This window comes from Carica papaya, chromosome 8, assembly GCF_054855325.1.
Source record: "Carica papaya isolate Zhongbai chromosome 8, ASM5485532v1, whole genome shotgun sequence".
In the NCBI taxonomy this organism is placed as follows: Eukaryota; Viridiplantae; Streptophyta; class Magnoliopsida; order Brassicales; family Caricaceae; genus Carica; species Carica papaya.
The window spans coordinates 30,314,674-30,333,879 of NC_142316.1; the positions used below are offsets into that span (position 1 = coordinate 30,314,674).

The following is a 19,206-nucleotide window of genomic DNA, read 5'->3' on the forward strand; positions in this document are numbered from 1 at the left end:
TTTTTTGGACGAGTTTTTTGTATTTCATCGGAAAAAAAAAAATTATTTTTATAAGTTAAAAAATAAAATGCAGAAGTCCAAAAAAAATTATATATATATATAGTAAAGACAGTTTTGTTTGTCAAATTTATCTAATAATAAATTTTTAATTTTCATTCTCAATTTTGTTTTCAAAATTATTCATTTAAAAAAATAAAAAATAATAGAAAATAACTTATAAGAAAAAATATTAAAAATTAAACTCTAATAATGATCAAAATTTAAAAACTAATATGCTAATTTACATTATTAAGAAAAAAACAATTCTTAAACAAGCCGTAATCTCACTCTGTACCGGGTCAGCTTCCGACCCAAGTTAATTGTTTTTTTAATTTCAATCACTTTTTATTTTTTATTTAATTTTTTTGAGAAAAAATTTTGATAGCTCCTGTAAATCCGAATTCTCAGATGGCAGCGGCAGCCCAAACCTTATCGTCACCGCCTTGCATGAATCTCACACCAACGAGAACCAAGCCTCTTCTCCACTCCTCACTTTCACCCACTGCAATTCTCCCACTTCCTCTTCACCTTCATCTCCACTACAAAAAACCCACAGCAATCGTTTGCAATGCCCAGGTCTTTCCCTCTCTCCATATTTGTGATTCACATAACAAATCTAACAGCCATGTAACTGATGTTAATGTGTTCTCAGTTGGACAATTCGGTGGGCGAAGAACACGATTCAATTGACGATCCATTCTTCGATATGTATGCAATGGCGGAGAGTGAGAGTGATGAAGATGATGAGACAGAGAGCAGCGTTGATCTGCTGATAAGGTTCTTACAAAGCATGTTCAAGAAGGTCTCGAAGCGTGCCAAGAAAGCCTCGCGCTCTCTCTTGCCTCCGGCTATATCGCCACAGCTGGTGAGTTCTCTTTGCCCTATCTAATTTTGATGGTTACAGGTCTGGTCCTTTTCGAATTCTTGGCTAGGGTAGCGAACATGTTGGAGCACATTACAATGGTTGATGATAAAAGGATAAATCCATTCATCATGTAATAATTGCGTCTAATCTGTGATTGGATGTGAATGTTGACAACCGAGTTATAAACGACAAACTTGCTAAGCTGTACCACTGATTAACCCAGAGAAATCAAATTTGTTTTTCAATTGTTTGTATGATTACAGGCTTTTCTTTTGGCAGTCTCTTCGGATTGAGCTGTCTCATATAATTGATCAATTTGCCAACTTGGTAGTTGTAGTGTTAGAATGTATGGAACACAATCCTTGAAGGAGGAGCAAGTGATTTTATGGTGCAAAAATCTGTTAGGTATTACCATTATTTGCCAGAAGGTCTTGTCTAGAGTGTTCGGCTGGAATGGTAGATTTAGAAACAGGCAAAGAAAGATGGAAATTTTGTTAGAAGTTGTGAAATGGGACCGTACTAATCTAATAGAATTGATCATGAAATAAATGATTGAAGAAGACAAATATGAATGCTGTTAGTTGGAACTGCAATTTGCAGAGAGCTGCTTATGAGTTATAAGCTATGACACCACCATAAAATATATACAAATAATTTAAGTCACTGACATGGATGTTTCTTCTCAGCAGCTTGTAGTTTCAGTTGATTTCAGGGTCTTGGCTGTGGTGTGAGTTGTCGGACTATTGTGTTGATTGTCTACCAATCAAAAAAATTAATTCTCCACAAATTATTCTTAGGTCCTTGGAGTAGGTTAAAACATTCTGTAAATGTAATAGACTAATTTTAAATAATTATACTCTAAAAATCATATTTATAGAACCGGGCTTCTTATTTGTACTTTTGTAGCATCAAATAATATATATATATATATATATATATTTAAAAAAAAAAAAAAATTGTGTGTTTTCAAATGAGAACTCATTTTAATAGATTATTTGTGACTCTAAAAGGAGGAAGAAACTTTTTGTTTTCCTTTTCAGTTTCTTGTTATGAGGCAGAGTCGAGTTTCTTTTCTCGTTGACCTGCTTTATATCTTTCTGGTTTTGGGACTTCAGGTGTCTTTTGCAGTTGATGGGATCCTGCTCTTGGCTTCTCTTTCAATTATTAAGGCATTTCTTGAGGTATCACTTTACCATTGCTATTCCTGCAGTTGCAAGTTCAATGTTGAGACGTTACATTTTCACACCAGTTGAAATCAAATGAGTCATTATTGTAAGATAATCAGATTTCTGTGGATTTTGAATGGTTTTTTTTCGGGAAGTAGGGAGTAAGTTGAGAAACCAAATGTGGGCAGCTCTACTGTATCATCTTCGATTTTCTTAGAGTTAAGCACTGGACGAATAATGTGAAAAACAGCATGCTCAACTAGTGACACAGGATTGGATTTTTGAACTGCAGGTAATCTGCACACTCGGAGGCACTGTATTTGTGGCACTTCTCCTGCTACGCGTGATCTGGGCTGCTATTGCTTATTTTCAATCCAGCGGGGATGGTGTTAGCCATGGTGGAAGTTTCTCTGGTGACACACAGCCGGTCACATAATTTACTGTTGGCAGTAACTTTCCTTTCCTACTCCTCATGCACCTCAATATGCTTACTCAGAAAAAAAGTTCTAAACTAACAAGTAGTTGAATTCGTATGTAAATTTAATTAGGAAACCAAATGTGAATAGAATGTCTTCCCAACTTCCCACCATTTTTTTGTTATTAAAAAACCTCTATAGACCTCTTTCTAAGTCATTATGTTGCTTGAGTTTTTCCTTGTATGATTGCCACAGCTGGTCTTCCAGACTTTATCACAAAGATTGCTGCATTCCTTTTCTTTGTTTCTCCTCTTATGAAAAATAACTTCCATGTATGCCTTTCCATACAGCTAACAGACTAGTTCAGGGAGGTTTCTAAAGAAATTGAAAGGCTCCGTAACCCTGAACAAACAGTTTTGTAACATTAACTCAGCCATGAAGAAACTCAGGAACACCAAAAGAAATTAAGCACCTGATTGTTACAAATCAGCCAGGTAGTATTATAAAACTATCGTTCAGATGTAAATCTAGTTAACTCAGAGATGTGAACAGGAAAACATAGAGCACTAAACTGGCTTTATTTATTGATCACAGCTTCCACTTCAAACCCAGTGTTAAAACAAAGTTTGGACATAATTTAAGCATTGGAAAGTTTGAACAAGCAGGCAATCTTTTACAAGAATAACAATCAATCCAGGGGGCACTTATCATCGAGTATAGTGAACAAGAGAAGTTAAAAGGCTAGTATGAAATATATGGTGAAAAAGAATTTATTTTCCAGCACAAACAGAATGGAGATGTTCATATACCAACTTTTAGACAGCAGTAACAGCTCCATGCCTGATGTTGAAAATGGGAATATAATGTCTCTTTGATTTAACATAGTGGGGTATCTTTTTGACATCCACTGAAGGAGGAAGGAAGCTTTGCCACGTGATGCTCTTATTAATGGTAGATGAGATATTTTTCTTACTTTCTTTCTTCTTCTTCTTCTAATTATGTTGTTCTTCAAAACCGCCACCAACATGCATATGCAACCACTCCGGTGAGGTCCCACGACTATATTCCCTCGTAGCTTGAGAACCGAATGCCAAGCCACCAGTTTCAAATGCTTGTTGACCAAACTGAAATTCAAATATAAAGATATTAAAATCTTTTTTTCTTTTTTTTGGGTGGTTTAAAAAAAGATGACCCATCAATGAATACTTCTTTAGCATTGTCTCCTTCATTTCATCAGTCAAGCTAAGTAACACAGGCCTCAGTACATTAGACAGTTTTATCCCTATGGAGACAGGGATTATGAAATCAATCAAGTACTTGCAACCTACCGAGATATATGTTTCAGCAAATATAAATCTCTTTTCAGTGAACTACTACAATTTCTATTTGAAACTTAAAACAAAAAAAGAATATGATGCAAGACTAATAAGTGATTTGCCAACTTGTCCTTTATACTGGACAGAACATGGAAATATCCAGCAATACACAACCAAGCCAATGGTCAATGGATAGGGATGGCAAGACCCGTATGCACTTGTATGATCCGGTTGGCTTGAAACTGATCCGAAGTGGTTTTTACAAAAAAAATAATAATAAGACTAGAGATTCGTACCGAACCATTCCTTTGCCATCCCTATCAATGGAAGTAGCTTGACACAAATCTCATTAGGGTTAAGCAACCGTGATACAATAATCATAAATTTTTATTTCAGGCCATATATCTAGGATTCTTTCCTTGAAATAGAAACTAGACCAGCCTCTTGAGTCAAACATCTGATGTATTAATCCGTCCTACCTTAAAATCACCCACTTCATAGCTTTTGAAAGAGAAATATGTTCAAAGAGACCCAAAAGTAAAAAAAGAACATTGTGTGAGATAACTGGGACCTATATCTTTACAATGAAATACCTCAATGCCATGGTTCATTCTCGAATTGACTGCTTCAAGCTTCATTGACAGGAACTGAAACGTCCAGCAATTTACATTGATCAGATTTTGATTGAATGAAGAAAAATTTTAAATAAAAAAAGCCAAGTGATATATATATACACTATACCTAGTTGTGTTATTACCTCAACTTGACGTTGCAGTGACTGGATGTAATTAATTATCTCATCAAGGACCAGTGCTTTCCCGATAACCTGAAAACGAAACAAACAGACATATGAATAATATCCAAATTTTATTTTTGGATATGTACCAAAAAGTACCCAATCTACATCATTATCTAGATTATCACTTATCAGAGAGTAAATATGTAGACTAGATTCAATTTGGTTTTTCAAGGAAGTCCAATAGCATACCTTGTTACAACCAGGTACCAGATCCTGCAAAATTTTCATTCTTTCACTAATCTTTTCTCTCCTCGCCTGCCAACCAAAAGTTTCAAGTCAAAAAACTGGGATAAATCATCTACTTGATGAAAAAAGAAAAAGCGTTTGCAACAGGTTCATAAATTCTCAAGGCTCTTTTAATTTTTAAATCAAATTCAAGTCAAAATATGGTAATTACTTATTCGACCCAGATTTATTCTATTTTCACTCATAAATTCCAGTTACTTATTATATTTGCTGGGAAAGAAAATTACTCTTTCTGCGAGACTATGGCTATCTGTAGCTTGACCCCTTCTTGCTCGCACATGGATATAATCTTTTTGTGGCTCAGGCGGTTGAGAATTTTGTTCGACGGGCTTCCCTGAACAGGGTTCTACTTCAGTTTTTGCATCACGGCTCTCATCTCTACATCCTGATGACTTAAGCCGCTTCCCATCACTATCATTCTGCTTCATTTGAAACAAAATAAAATTTTTTTTTAAAAAAAATCACATCATTTTCACCCAAACAAACAAATAACCCACCAAAAAATACAGTCTCATACCAAATTATACCTCTAATCAATAGTCAACACACACTTCGCAATAAAAAAACCACATCTACATACATATTCATATACATATACGTATGTACATATATGTAAACACATACTGATAACTATATAAGATTTAATTTCGAAAATAATCATAAAAAACATAGATATGCGGCTACCAACTGGACTACGCCCCCGCAATAACAATACCAAATGGAAACTAACCACATAAAATTCCAAAACAAAATTCAGATAAGAAATTCAAATTGTTGAACACAGTAAATGAAAGAACAGCAAAACAGATATGAATCTACGTAGATATACCACGCCATTGCCGCCACTAGTGGAGACAACTTTAGCCGACTCATCTTCAATGTCACGCCTCTTCCTCGCACCAGCAGCAGCTAGAGCCGGTCTCTGGTCCAAACAGACCGGATCATTAGTCGATGTGTCCCGATTGGCATCTACAAAGTGAGCCAAAGTGGATCCAAACGGACCTCTCTTGATCCCTAAATCACCACCTCCGTTCATCGAGTACTGCCAGATCTCCGCCAGATTATACGGCCCCTCATTCATCATCCCCCCCGGATCCATACCCGACTCCAATCCCAATCCAAATTGCATTCACTCACCTGAGTATCTAACAAAAATTAAAAACAAACAACCCGCCGCGCACGTGGTTTATTCGAAAATATGCGGTTTAGAAACAAGCTGATTAGCTTTCGCGGTGTTGTTTCTTTGAATTAGCTTCGGAGCGGAAGCAAATAGGAAGACGGAAACCATACAAGTCAGAGAGAGAGAAACAGAGAGCTATGACTAACGACTGTTTTCTCTGTTAATCTGCTATGGTGTCTCTCGTGCGCGTGTGATCTCCTTAGACAGTGGAGTCCTGTGCGCACTGTGTTTACAAGCTGTTTTTTTATTTATTTCTTTTTTCTCTCGCTGTTGAGAGAGAAAGAGGGAGGCGCAGAGACAGAGACAGAGACCTCGGGAGTTGCAAGTTAAGTCACTTCCAGTGAGGTTTTCTGGGAGGGTCCAGCATTTCAATCCTCGTTCCTACTTCCCCGTTTCTCACGCGCACAACCACCTAAATTCTCCACCGTCAGATTAACCTACTATCTACAACAAGTACCGTCGACGTTGGTGAATTTATGCTGGAGGTGCTCGTGATCAAGACGACGTAGTTTTAAGAGTCCGGAACCCGCAAGTACAAATGCAGCGTACAAAAAAAAAAAAAAAAAAAAAAAAAAAAAATTATTTTTATCGTCTTATGATAATATTGTGGATATGCATGATGCATGATGCATGTACATGTACCCGGTTTTTCGATGATTAACATGATAACTCACAATCATGAGTCATGACTGTTGGGCTAACGACTATTTATGTTATTACTTTTTTTTTTTTTTTTGGTCATAAATTTATTATGAAATAATGATACTTTTTCAAATTTAGGATCAGATAGATATGGCCACCACCTAAATCACTGAATCGTAATTGACCCATCAAACTTAATTAATTCATCCATCGTGGTAGTTGTTCCAGACTTTAATTGAGCTATATTTCATTAATTAATTAGGATTACGCATTAATTAATTAATTCTGAATTTTGTACGTATTATATATAAGTATGTATACTCTCTACTATTATATTTAACCAACTCTCCTCGATTAGGGTTTCTTTTTTTTTAAATTAATATTGTATTTCCTTGACAACCTGTTGGAAAATAGAAACAAATACGAATGATTTACAAACTTTCTGGAAAAAAAATAGTTATTTTGTATATTAACATTTGTTAACTTAACTTCTTTTTTTTTTTTTTTTTTAGTTTCAAATATTTAATTATTATCATTATTATTGCAATTATTGTTGCTGTCGACTATATTATCATCATTTTTTGTGATGGTAATGATATTATTTCAATATTTTTATAATTACACCATACCACATGCTTTCTCATATAAGCACGATGCATTCAAGTTTTTCTGAAACACTATTATCATCATTTAGAATTCTTGTGATTCAAATTTTAAAATTTATATTGTGACGTAATTAATAAAATATTATAAACATCTAATAAAATGACAAAATAACTCTTCTTTTTAAGAAAAAGAAAAATTACCCTTATCCCATTTCTTCGCATAGGCTAATTTCGCATCCACATTTTTTCCAGTATAAAACTTGGTGATGTAGCTTTTCACTTTTTGAAATTTCACATGCACATTTTTTAGTCTTTTTGTAATTATATCCGCAAAATTTAATAAACATAAATTCTTTCTTATAAGATAATGATGACCAAAATGATCAAAGAAAAATGATGGTCGGTCACAGCAGCCTACCTTTTTTTTTTCAAAAAAAAAAGATGAACTTTTAAAGTCCAACTAAAACAATTATGGTATTTGAAAATGTGAAAACTCATATAAATAGCAGCTAAATAGAGCTTATATATAATATGTTTGTCTTGCCATTGAGATTAATAGTCCTTTTTTTTTTTTTGCAACTATATAACTATATAATATATTGTATTTTCTATATTAATTTAATGTATTAAATACTATGATACAAAATGAATCCAACTATAGAGACCCTTGCTAAATGAATTAACCATTGTAATTAGTACCATCATTACTCCGTTACCTGGCTTCCATTAACTATTTATAACCTATGTCAAATTGTCAATGTAATGATAATCACTAAACTTATTGTTACAAAAAAAAAAAAAAAAATTCAAAACAAATTATGGTCCATATTTTGTTTGTTTCACGGAAAGAAGAATAAGACAATAGCATATGGTCTTCGTCTATCTTTAATTGTCAAACTCATAATTAGTAATTCTCGTATACTTTATGATTGAAACTTATTTTCTCACGTGTTTGAAAAGTTCTTTAAACTTATATGCAATTCATGTACTTTTAAGTATTTTACTTAACAATATCACTTTAAGCGAATAACTACTTCAAGTGTTGTTTGTCTTTTTTTTAAAAAAAAATTTGAGAATTAAAATTTATTTTGTCTTACTTTTGGTCATGATAAAAATATGATCTTATTGCTAACTCGTGACTCATTCATTGTATATTTAACAATATCTTTTAGTTTTATATTCAAGCAATAATCACAAATTAAACATCAAATTCTAATTATATATTCTCGTATAAAGATTGTTCTTGAAATTTACATTCAATTTTAAACTTTTTTCTATTTCATTCGATTAATAAGTTTATAAAATTTTATCAACAGACATTATTTTTTTTTAAAAAAAAAACTCATACAATAAATTCCACGTTCAAATCATTTTTGTTATTATCATTATAAATATTAATGATCAACTACGGACTTGAATTTAGAAATAATCCCAACAAAAATGAAGATACCCACCGCTTAGTAAATTACTTAGAATGTACATATACAAATCTAATTTAGTTAAAGGGTGTGTTGTATAATCTTTGATTTGACAAGCATTTGAAGTGCCTTTTAAGAGTGTAATTTCTTTTCTTGTCTTTTGCCTAGATCTATACTTTCAAAATTTTATTTTATTAATGCTATATATAAAGAGTTTAACTTCAATTAGGCCACCCCTAATCTCCTCATACTTAAACTAATAAAAAAATTGAACATCCATCTTTGTCGATAACTAAATTAACCTCTGGACCTTTAATTATTTTATAATTTTTTTTTTTAAAGAAAAAGAATATCATGGATTGATACGAACAAGACTTGGAGAAAGGAGTACGTCATGCCAAACTTTGCCATTTTTGATGGCTAACAATGGTTAGGCATATACGATCGGTTCAAAAGATTACTTTGCTTCTTGCTCTTTACATTTATGACAACTCAACAATTAAAATCATGCACCCTATTTAATTTCATCACGTGCTTGATAGTTACAGTCACCCATTTCTATCTCCTAGTACATATTTTCATTAAAAAAAAAAAAAAACATATTATTAGTTTACTTGAAATTATTGTTTAACAAATTATGAATTGCCAACAACAAAAGTATTTTATGTGGGTTCAATTAAATTTATACTCCGAGAGCACACTCTCCTTTATACTTACCTTTTATTATTATTATTATTATTTTTTTTTATAAAAAAATTTAAAATAAACCATTTGAGTTATAAACGTTAATTAATTAAATTTTACAAAATTTTGTAATTAGTATAAAATTATATGTATATAATTTTGAAATATTGTACGATTAAGAAAGTACGTATACCTAATACGAGACATGTGCCAAATTGCAAATATGTTAGTCGTCCATCTCCATCGGGAATTTATGACGATGCACTTTTGAAATTTGCACGTGCAAAAATATACGGGTTATGGAGATATACATATTTTTCACAGTTTTATTACTAAAACAATTTATGAACGATCACATAGTTAACATGTCATGTGCCAAATATCTCCAAGTGGTGGTTTATTTGTGTTCGATTCCTCCTTTCTTTCTTTTGTTAATTGCTTTTGTTTGTGGCTTGGAGTTTTATAGAAGGGAAGAAAAACCAATTGAAAATATAATCAACCAAGAACTTTATTAGATTTTGAGAAAACAAATTAAAAAAGAAATTTATATTATGTTTAGTACATGAAATATATATTTTTTATTTGTATGTTTTAAATTATATTATTTGTACATGTTTTTATTTATAAAATTGTAAAAAAGATTTGTGCTTGTGAAATAATCAATTATATAATAGAAATAGTTTTACAATAAAATTAAAAAATTTCTTCATTGTTATTTAACTTGTATGTCTTTTATAAATAAAATACAAATAAATTTGGAAAATGCTAACTAAAAAAATATTTCTATCTATTAAACATATTTTTAATATTTGATAAATAAAAATTAATCCATTAATTTATTAATTAATTATTAAAAATAAAAAAATTAACATGCTTCGAACGAAAAAAAATAAAAAAAAATAATAATAACACTTATGTGAAATTCCTTTTATTGTTTATTGTAATAGACATTAAAAATACAAATCTAACAAGTTACAAGTTTCGCATCTAATAATGTAATTCATATTCAAATAAAGATTTAAGATGTATCGATTATAGACTTCATTGCTAGTTAATACCCTATTTAGCAAGTCAATTAACAACAAAATCACTTCCTTCTAATATATTGCACAAATAAGTGATTTAGTCTAAGAGCTAATAAGCATATTTTGAAAATCAATCAGTTTGGTTTTGCTTATAGTATAATGTTCATTATATTCACCTAATTTATATCACTTGAAATAATTTTTTTCTATATAATCAAAGTCCAAACTTCTTAGTGAGTCAAGTTTTTATATCAAACCAATATTTTCTCAAACTTAGTTGCAAAATATTTAAAGAACATTCATATTCATAATAAATTATATATTAAGATAACCATATGCATTCAATTTAAATTGATTTTTTGTGAGTTTTTCTTATTTCAAATAAAAGGACCAAATGTCTTATATACTTATTTGTATTTCACTAAAATTATATATCGTATCGTTTGTATATAAAGTTAAAGAGAAAAAATCAAAAGGTTTTAGAAACACTAGTAAATAAATCAAAATTAATTGAAATTGAGAACAAAGGTATTTCACATACCTTTGAACAAACTTAATTCAAATTGAGAACAAAGGTCTTTCACATACCTTTGAGTTACATAATTTCTAATTTCGTGGCAATTTTATATAAAATATTTCATTTAACAGTTATTGAATAATTGAGTTGAAGTTCGTTTTTAGAGCACAATCTACCAAATATTCTAAATTCTTGTGAATATAATACTTTTTTTTTTTATTCAATCCCTGAGACATAATGAAATACTTTATCCAGAGCTTCCTCAACCTCCATTTTTTCAACATCAATTAAGGAAAGCTCAATCGAGAGTTGATCCTATGTGTGTATAAGTTTATGTTGTCATAACTAAAGACAAGTTAGGGCAATTGGAATCGAGGTATTCAACTTGTAAGCAAATACGTATTTACATATTTTTAGCAATCATGCTACTAGTTGACACGTTTGGACATAAATCTATATATTTTAATATTTTTTTTTATCATTATAATAAATTTTATACTATTTTTTAATTAAAATAAATATAAATTTATAAATATAACATACTTCTAAATTGTTCCATGCTTAAATTAAATTAATTGGAAATGTTATTATTGTAGAACCATAAATTAAGAAATGGTCAACTGATAAAAAAAACAAAAAGGAACTGAAACATAGTTAATTTGATTCAAATTTTATAAACATGAGGCGTGGGATATGCCCCATTTTAGTGAATTTTTCTTTTTAAATCAGAAAATACTTTTGAGAGAGAGAGAGAGAGAGAAAGGATATTTTTAATATATCCTAAAAGAAGATATTTTTAATGTTTTAAAATTATTTAAAATATTTTTTTAATATTTGAATTTGACAGGTTAGACAAGGCGGCCCAACCTCTAAATGAAATCCGGAACGATCAAGCTGAACCCGTTCTCGGATTAACTTGGTCCTGGTACGAAGGCCCAAGCAGGCGACGCGTATAGATATATATATAGTTAAAATTTTGTAGATATCAAAATAATCGGATGGCGGGAATATTTACTGCCGAATCGTCCCAATTTCGCAGCATGGTTGAGAACTGTCGAAGAAGTTGAAAAGGTAGAAAGATTAATTCATTGAACAAGAGAAGGAAAAAGAAGAAATAAACTGAAGAGAAGATGGAATTGCTCAGACTGTCGAAATTCAGGCTCCAGCTTCGATCACTGGTAGCCGAAGTTCGAGATGTCAGGGTGGGATTTTTTCTCTCTCTTCTCATTATCTCTTTGTCTCCCAATGTTTTTATTATTTCGTGAATATTTTAGGAAAGAGAACGCGCAACTTCGGAGCAGCTTCATCTTCTAATTCAGGTTCTGAGAATTTTACGCTCAGTTTTCGAATTCTCTCTCGTTTTCGTTTTTTTCCTTTCTTATTCTATTGCATTTCGCTGCAGAAACAAAAAGAAGCAGAGGAGGAATATGGTAGGAAATTACGGGAATTAGAATCAGAGTTAGCTTCGTCTTCTGAATTGCGGCAAAAACTCGAAAGGAAGGTTCGTGAACTTCTTTTGCTCTCTGTCTCTTTCCGTGAAGGTTTATTAGATATATAATTTTATTTGCGTGCGTTATGTTAACCTAAGGTGACTTACCTCCAAAACGACAACGAATTGCTGGAAAATAAGCAGAAGGAGTTGAAGGGGACGATCCACGGCCTGCTTCAATCGAGAGATAGTTTCTTAAATGCTTACGAGGTTTGCATTTTTAAACTCTCTCTTGAATATACACAATTTTTTTTTTTTTTTTTTTATTTGCATAGAGAGAACGGAAGCCATATAAGAATACATAATTTGACGCTTATACCTTCTATATACGAAGAAGTGGTGCAAGTACTAATAACAGCACTGCTTGTCTACTTCTGGATCTATGTCAAGCTTTTGTTGTGCTACTTGTATCCTGTTGCGAGGACTTCCATCACTTCAAGATATCAGATATATCAGTAATCTTTTGCATTTGCTTATGCAGGAATCTACATGCGAAATGAAACGTTCTATTGACGCCAGAGATAGAAAAATCGCCATCCTGTCTGAGAAGATAAACTCTCATCTATCTCTATTTGACTCAATAGAGAAGGAGGCATTGACTATCAAGCAAGTTGTGGAAAATGTGCATCATCTAGTGGGTGAAAAAGAGCAACTAGGCATGTGACTTTCTTATAAATACTTATTCCTGGAACATGTTCATATTTTGATTTCAAATTGCTCCATTCTCACTTTCACCTAAGTTTCAGTTTAAAGTGCCTTCTTAATGCTGTTTTCTGTTCTCAGTGGCTTGCTTAAAGAGCAGAATGGATCATGTATCTACGTTTGAGATAGTATTTGTAGGTAATTCCTGGCTTTATTTCACATGGTGTTATATTCATTTTCTATTGTTTCTCATTGATGCCGGTTGGTTACGGCAATCCTGCATTTGTCTTTGTTTAACATTTTTGTAAATGGTTGGAATTTGTTTTTCTGGCTTTGGTGGGAAGTTACTGGTATAATACCCTAATTGATTTTTATATATATAAGCAGGATCAGAATATTTAACAAGTTATTTCTCTCTCAAGTTTTACTTGTATTATTCATCTGCTACAGATAGTAAATCAAATATTTATATACAGCAGTCAGCAGCCATGCTTTTGGAATTATATGTGTCCTCAAACTTGTGGTTTTTGACATGCCAGTTAAATGCAAGAAATAGAAGTGCTGCAAATAGGGTAAAGTTCATTACCAGTAAAATTAACTTTCTTTGTGCAGAAAAGATATATGATCTAGAAAATAAACTAAAAAGGGTTGAGGATGAGTTCCGAAGAAGGCATAAAACAGTTGCTGCGCTAGAAGCACAGCTAGAAGCAGCTAAAGTCAGTAACAACTATCAACTTCAAATAGAAGAGATATCCTTGATGATATTGATGAATGATGATCTAATACTTGCTGTAATCATGGAAGGAAAAACCTGTCTGTTACGGTAGTTATAAACAATTTATGTGTACTTAGTTGAATACATTTTTTGTGACAATGTTGTCTGTCTTAAGTAGCCTTACCTGAAGAAAACCTTATCGGCAAAGGATGCAGTTATACAGAATTTAATTTCTGAGAAAATGGTAGGAAATGGAGATTTTGCTCTTTTATTTAATTTCCTTTTCCACATGTATTGGTTTTCTAAAATAAGTTTCATAATTAGGCTTTGCATTCTGAAGTCAAAAGTTTAGGACTTATCTTACAGAAGATTCAGGAGACTGTTGCAAATATGAAGGAAGAGGTTAGACAAAGATCTGATTTTGACTTTCAATATATTATCCTCCAGGTTTAAAGCTGAGCTTCGTGTTCCTTGGTTCATTTCCTTTATTATTGTGGACAAGTACCCTATGGGTGTATATGATAGGTGATATATTGATAGGAAGACTTGGATTGATAATCCAATGTGAGAAAGCACATTTTGTAATGAATTTGGCATAACTCTAACACTTTGAAAATCTTGTTTTGAAATACTTCTCGGAAATCAAACTATCAAAATGATAGCTTTGTTTTCCCTCATCATTGGATCAAACATCTGGCAACCTTTTTTGTTATCTTCCTAATGTGTGTCTTGGTGGAGTACCCTTGTTCATTTGATGTTTTGTCTTCAGCTCTGTTACAATTTTGGCTCTCATCTGCATGTATGTCTGAGATACTACTGATGTACATGCTAGGATAGAAGGTTATTCACCTCAATACTGATATATCAAGGACAAAATGATGCAATCACGACGATCAAAGATAACTGGTATAACGATTGTTTACGTCTTTTCTTTCCGATAACTTTTGGATCATTTGGTATTATGAAGGCTATTGTGATAAACAGCCATCATTCTCGACGTCAATTATCCATATGCATAAGCACATCAGGTGGTCAACAAGTCTGATAATACTAATGCTATTGTTGATTGAATCAAAGCCCTAAACCTAGATTGCATGTGATACCTAATAGGTCCAGAAGGATAACTTTTTTTCTGTGAAATCACTCTTCTGCATGCTCCCCAGAATTGCAGTTGTATTCATCTGGAGTGAGTTTTCTTGTTCCCAGGCTCTCACGTTTCTTTCAATGATAAATTTTTTTTGAAAGAAATGCCAGAACATTGTCCCTGTTGGAAAATACAAATAAATGTATTGTGTCACTATGAAATTTCTCCTTCATGTTAACTGTCACTAGTTTTTGTCCCTGTTACAGTGAACTAACCAAGATTGAAGATCTGGATCAAATTTTGGTAGAAAATTCTCTAAATAAGGCTTCAAACTCGCACATTGAAGAAAGTGCAGGTTCATTCTTCGTCTTATTGTACTCTCATCACTATAGGAGTTAGCACAATAAGAGCAAGTATTTTGGCAGCAGTTACTTCATTATTTTTTACATTTCTATTGTTGTTAATATTGGTAACAAACTTATTCCAAGAAAGAACTGAAAAGTGTTTAGGATTGCTTATTTGGTGTTTATCATGAATATTTGTTATATATTTATTTTGAGTCAAGAAAAATGTATTCATGTAAACCTTATTCCTTTTGCATAGAATACTTGTTGCAAGAATGGTTGCACATACTTCTGTTCAACTATGTTTATTCTCGACTTTTATTTTTGGTTTTTTTGGGTGGGGGAAATGGTGGTTGGTCTGGGATTTTCTAATTCAGATTCATCTCTAAGTGAGGAGTATGGCTCTGCTGACAAGCCCTTGCAAGACAACAACAAAATCAAACCCTTTGTGCTAAAGGCAAGTAAAATTTCACTTGTAGCAAGTAGAAGAAGAAAGATCTTTAGTTGCAGGTACATTGAAAGAAAAATGTTTTTTTTTTCTTAACTGGCAGTTGGCCTGTTCTCCAACACAATCAACTTGCTTCGAACCGCATTCTGCAGTTCAAGTCCTAAGCTCTTCTATATATGATAGGAAGGTATGTGGCGCTATCATATATCAAGGAGTAATCACTCGGAGATATATTAAGGATTTATGGTGGATGCTCATTCTTCCTCTGGAGGAATTTGTATTGAATGATTTGGAGATCACAGACATTATTTCAGAAATGTGTTCAACTGAAGTTTTATGAAATCTTATACTGTTTGAATAACACCTAATGCCTGGTTGATTTCCATATGTAGGACAACTGCACAGTATCAGGGCAGCAACCGAATTCTGAAGGCTCAACAACCCAAGCTGTAGTATCTGAAACTCATGGTGGTAATATAATTATCAGTCTCATTTTAATGTTGGCAATTTCTCATGTAGTAGGTAATCTAAATACTCTTGTGCAATTTCAGGGGCAGAAGTATGACTAGTCATATACTTCCCTTACGCACTATCCTCTCTATTAACCTTCATTAATAGAGTCATTGGTATGTTTATTTGAGCCTTCTATTCGCAGGATTTTATCTTCAGATTATGTGGCCTCTCAATGCATTCATGTGTGTGTATTCAGTTATGCATTTGGACTGGCGAATCCATTTATGACTTGTGACTAAAACAGATCTAGGGCCATTTGTTTAGGCTTCTTTGGGCTTATAAGCCCACATGAAAAAGGATATAAAGGGATTTTCCAATATGTTTCTATTTCTTCATTATCTATATGAAAAAGGATGCCCGAGAGAATTAAGAAATCATCACAGTGTTTTAACTTTTTGTTTATCGCTTCATTGCCCCCGAGTTCTTGACCCTTGATCTCGGCTTAGAGCGGTGGATGCTTACCGATCTCTCTCTTCATCTCTCCTTACAAGCCTCTTGTCCACCGTCTCATGGCGATATGTTATTTTCGTTTTTAGGTGATTGCTGTAAAGTAAAAAGTCAATCACATGACATAAACATCGTCGTTAGTCGAACTGCGACGAACCTCAACCAGTCAAAATTTGGTAGGTGGGGACCTAGCGCCTATTCAAAAATTACATGTTACTATTGTCAACATACTAACTGGAAGCCTCGTGTTTGAACGCTTCGTGGGGAATGCAAAATAATTCCATTGGATTTTGTTGGCACCTAGGAGCCCCAATTCCTGACCGAAAATGATTCATGTTTATGTAGCCATCTTGACTATATTTGGTTTATATTCCCCAAATTGTTGGGAAATGCTTAGTCAATAAATCCCACTTGGTTCATTTAGGTTAAATTTTATTATGATTTGACTAATCAAATCGGTAAGATTGATAATGTTTTATTATTAACTTTAATAAATATAAATATATAATTTCATAATATGATAACAACTTATTTAAAATTAAGTTTGGGAAAACCAATATGCTTTTTATCCCCGTCGATGACAGGTTTTGAGGCTTTCATGGCTATCTCCAAATTGGACTCTTTACTTCGGCCTAGTTAGTATACACCTTAGCCTGAACGCTACGAAACAATAGTGTTTTATAATTAGATGGTCAAACTGGGGATGTCGTAAGTGGGCATGCATCCTATTTTTTGTTCATACGTATTTATCTCTGGTGGGATCTTTTCATCCACGAAACTTCGTTATCTTTCCAAACAAAGAGACACAGTAACCTACACGAGAAGTTAAGTTACGAAATTTTACAACATCATCTCTTGTTGATGGGTATTTATATATAGTAAATGGTCCTTTCGGATGCGAGTTACATTTGGAGGGAGAGAGGACGGCAGGCTAAAAAACTGATTCTTTTTTAATCAATAGGGACAACAAATTAAGACATGGTTGTAGGTCTCTTTCATTTAAGTATTAGTGTCCTTAGAATATATGAAATTATCTAAAATTATTTCTACTGATAAATTTATTGCATGGCTATGCAAGAAGAGGTTAGCATGATGATATGGTATTTTTGAGATATTGCTTAACTCATTGCTTTAAATCAATTGATTATATTGATGGAATTATTTTAATTTTTTTTAACTTATTAGGAGTCTACTTATCTAAGTTAATACTTCATGTTTTTATAACATTATATTTCTGAGACATCATAGAATTTTATTAGTAAGACACTAGGATACGTGAATTGAGAGTTTCAAATTTATGTTAACAACAAACATCTATAAGGCTACATCTCTTAGTAAATGAATTTGAAAATGTTAATTCTCTAGCTAGCTATAAGAAAAAAGAAGGAATTATATTCACCTTGATCATTTTTTTTGTTTACTTTTAATTATTTTATAATTATGTATATTTTCACTTAATCAATTCAGGATTTTATGTTGATTATTATTTTTCTGGATAAGGATTTTAAGATAAGATTGAGAAATGAAATGTATAGTTTTATTTAATTTATAATCAATTGAATGGTAAATTTATTTAGAAATGATTTCTTTTTTATGTTTGCACAAATAAATATTTTTTAACTAGTTTACAAAGAAAATTGAAGTATTAAAAAACAAAAGTTTTTCAACTTTTAAGCTGATTTTCAGATTTCATATAATCTTTATTTGACATAAATATAAAAATCTAGTTTTAAGTGGCCACTGAAGCTTCCAATCTCACTGGTTTCTCCTTTTTTAATTAGAAAAAATAGAGAAGATATTAAAAAAAAAAAATAAGACGGCAGAAGAAAAGGATCACAGAATACCTGCCCGTGCACCAATCGGTAGACCCACCGACTCATAAATCTTGAGTAGGCATCACTTCAATAATTTGGTAAATGTTGGATGTCGATACTTTTAGAGTACTACATACATACAAACCCACTCACCTCATTTACTACTAACTACTAAATAATTCCGTTCACAAACCAATTTTTGTGATGCGTAGACGAAGAAGAGATCACTAGCTTTTCCAAACCCTACGCAACCTCTGCTTTTTCTTTCTTCTTCTTCTTCTTCTTCTTCTTCTTTTTTTTTTTTTTCCTTTTTTAAGAAGGAAAACAATTCTCTTCGATAAAATCAGAAGCCATCCACAACGGCATTTAAATACCCAGATCCATACATCTACCGATTAAAGTTTTTTCTGCCTTCCTAAGTTCATTAAATTTCTTTATTTAATTTATTAAATCATAAGAGATTGCGGGTTATAAATATTCTTAATTAATAAATATATAAATTTAATTATTTAAAAAACAACCCATTTGATTAAACAAATGAGTTAATTAATATTTTAATCTAGTACTGACTCGTTTTAGATTAGTTGGTATAATAACCATTATTTCATATCAGATATTCTAAGACCTAAATACATCATGAATTAATTAATAATTTATACCGAATCGTTTTATATATTAGTTAGTTATTTTATCTAAGACCTTAATCATAGTGGGTAATAATTACGTTGGTCCACTAACGCGGATTCCCGTGCCTCCTTCTCCGGTTGATATAATTTGCACGCTTTCGAGAGA

General features: G+C 32.1%; 3 protein-coding genes across 5 annotated transcripts; 2 read left to right on the forward strand and 1 right to left on the reverse strand.

The window, feature by feature from the left end:
* Window positions 1-340: 340 nt before the first annotated feature.
* On the forward strand, window positions 341-2,785 carry SHW1 (short hypocotyl in white light1). Of its 2 annotated transcripts, XM_022052933.2 has the most exons (4): window positions 381-615; window positions 692-904; window positions 2,020-2,085; window positions 2,363-2,785. In XM_022052933.2, exons 1-4 carry the CDS (start codon window positions 448-450, stop codon window positions 2,504-2,506), a joined length of 591 nt encoding a protein of 196 aa, XP_021908625.1. In that variant the 5' UTR covers window positions 381-447; the 3' UTR covers window positions 2,507-2,785. The 2 variants fall into 2 exon arrangements, with proteins under 2 accessions (XP_021908626.1, XP_021908625.1); XM_022052934.2 differs by lacking the exon at window positions 2,020-2,085 and having other exon boundaries at window positions 341-615.
* A 260-nt stretch (window positions 2,786-3,045) lies between these two features.
* On the reverse strand, window positions 3,046-6,472 carry BPEP (transcription factor BIG PETAL P (BPE)). 2 transcript variants are annotated; one of them, XM_022052930.2, is made up of 6 exons: window positions 5,677-6,472; window positions 5,075-5,269; window positions 4,791-4,856; window positions 4,560-4,628; window positions 4,396-4,449; window positions 3,046-3,610 (listed from the first exon to the last, which is right to left on the reverse strand). In XM_022052930.2, the coding sequence occupies exons 1-6, from the start codon at window positions 5,974-5,976 to the stop codon at window positions 3,479-3,481; spliced, it is 816 nt and encodes a 271-aa protein (XP_021908622.1). In that variant the 5' UTR covers window positions 5,977-6,472; the 3' UTR covers window positions 3,046-3,478. The 2 variants fall into 2 exon arrangements, with proteins under 2 accessions (XP_021908622.1, XP_021908623.1); XM_022052931.2 differs by having other exon boundaries at window positions 5,075-5,266; window positions 5,677-6,469.
* Window positions 6,473-11,874: 5,402 nt separating this feature from the next.
* On the forward strand, window positions 11,875-16,530 carry LOC110822855 (RUN/FYVE domain protein). Its single transcript, XM_088209674.1, has 15 exons — window positions 11,875-12,120; window positions 12,193-12,237; window positions 12,321-12,419; window positions 12,507-12,617; window positions 12,889-13,063; window positions 13,191-13,247; window positions 13,662-13,798; window positions 13,949-14,008; window positions 14,089-14,166; window positions 14,597-14,670; window positions 15,115-15,203; window positions 15,570-15,649; window positions 15,744-15,827; window positions 16,033-16,111; window positions 16,192-16,530. Exons 1-15 carry the CDS (start codon window positions 12,049-12,051, stop codon window positions 16,203-16,205), a joined length of 1,254 nt encoding a protein of 417 aa, XP_088065800.1. The 5' UTR covers window positions 11,875-12,048; the 3' UTR covers window positions 16,206-16,530.
* Window positions 16,531-19,206: the final 2,676 nt, after the last annotated feature.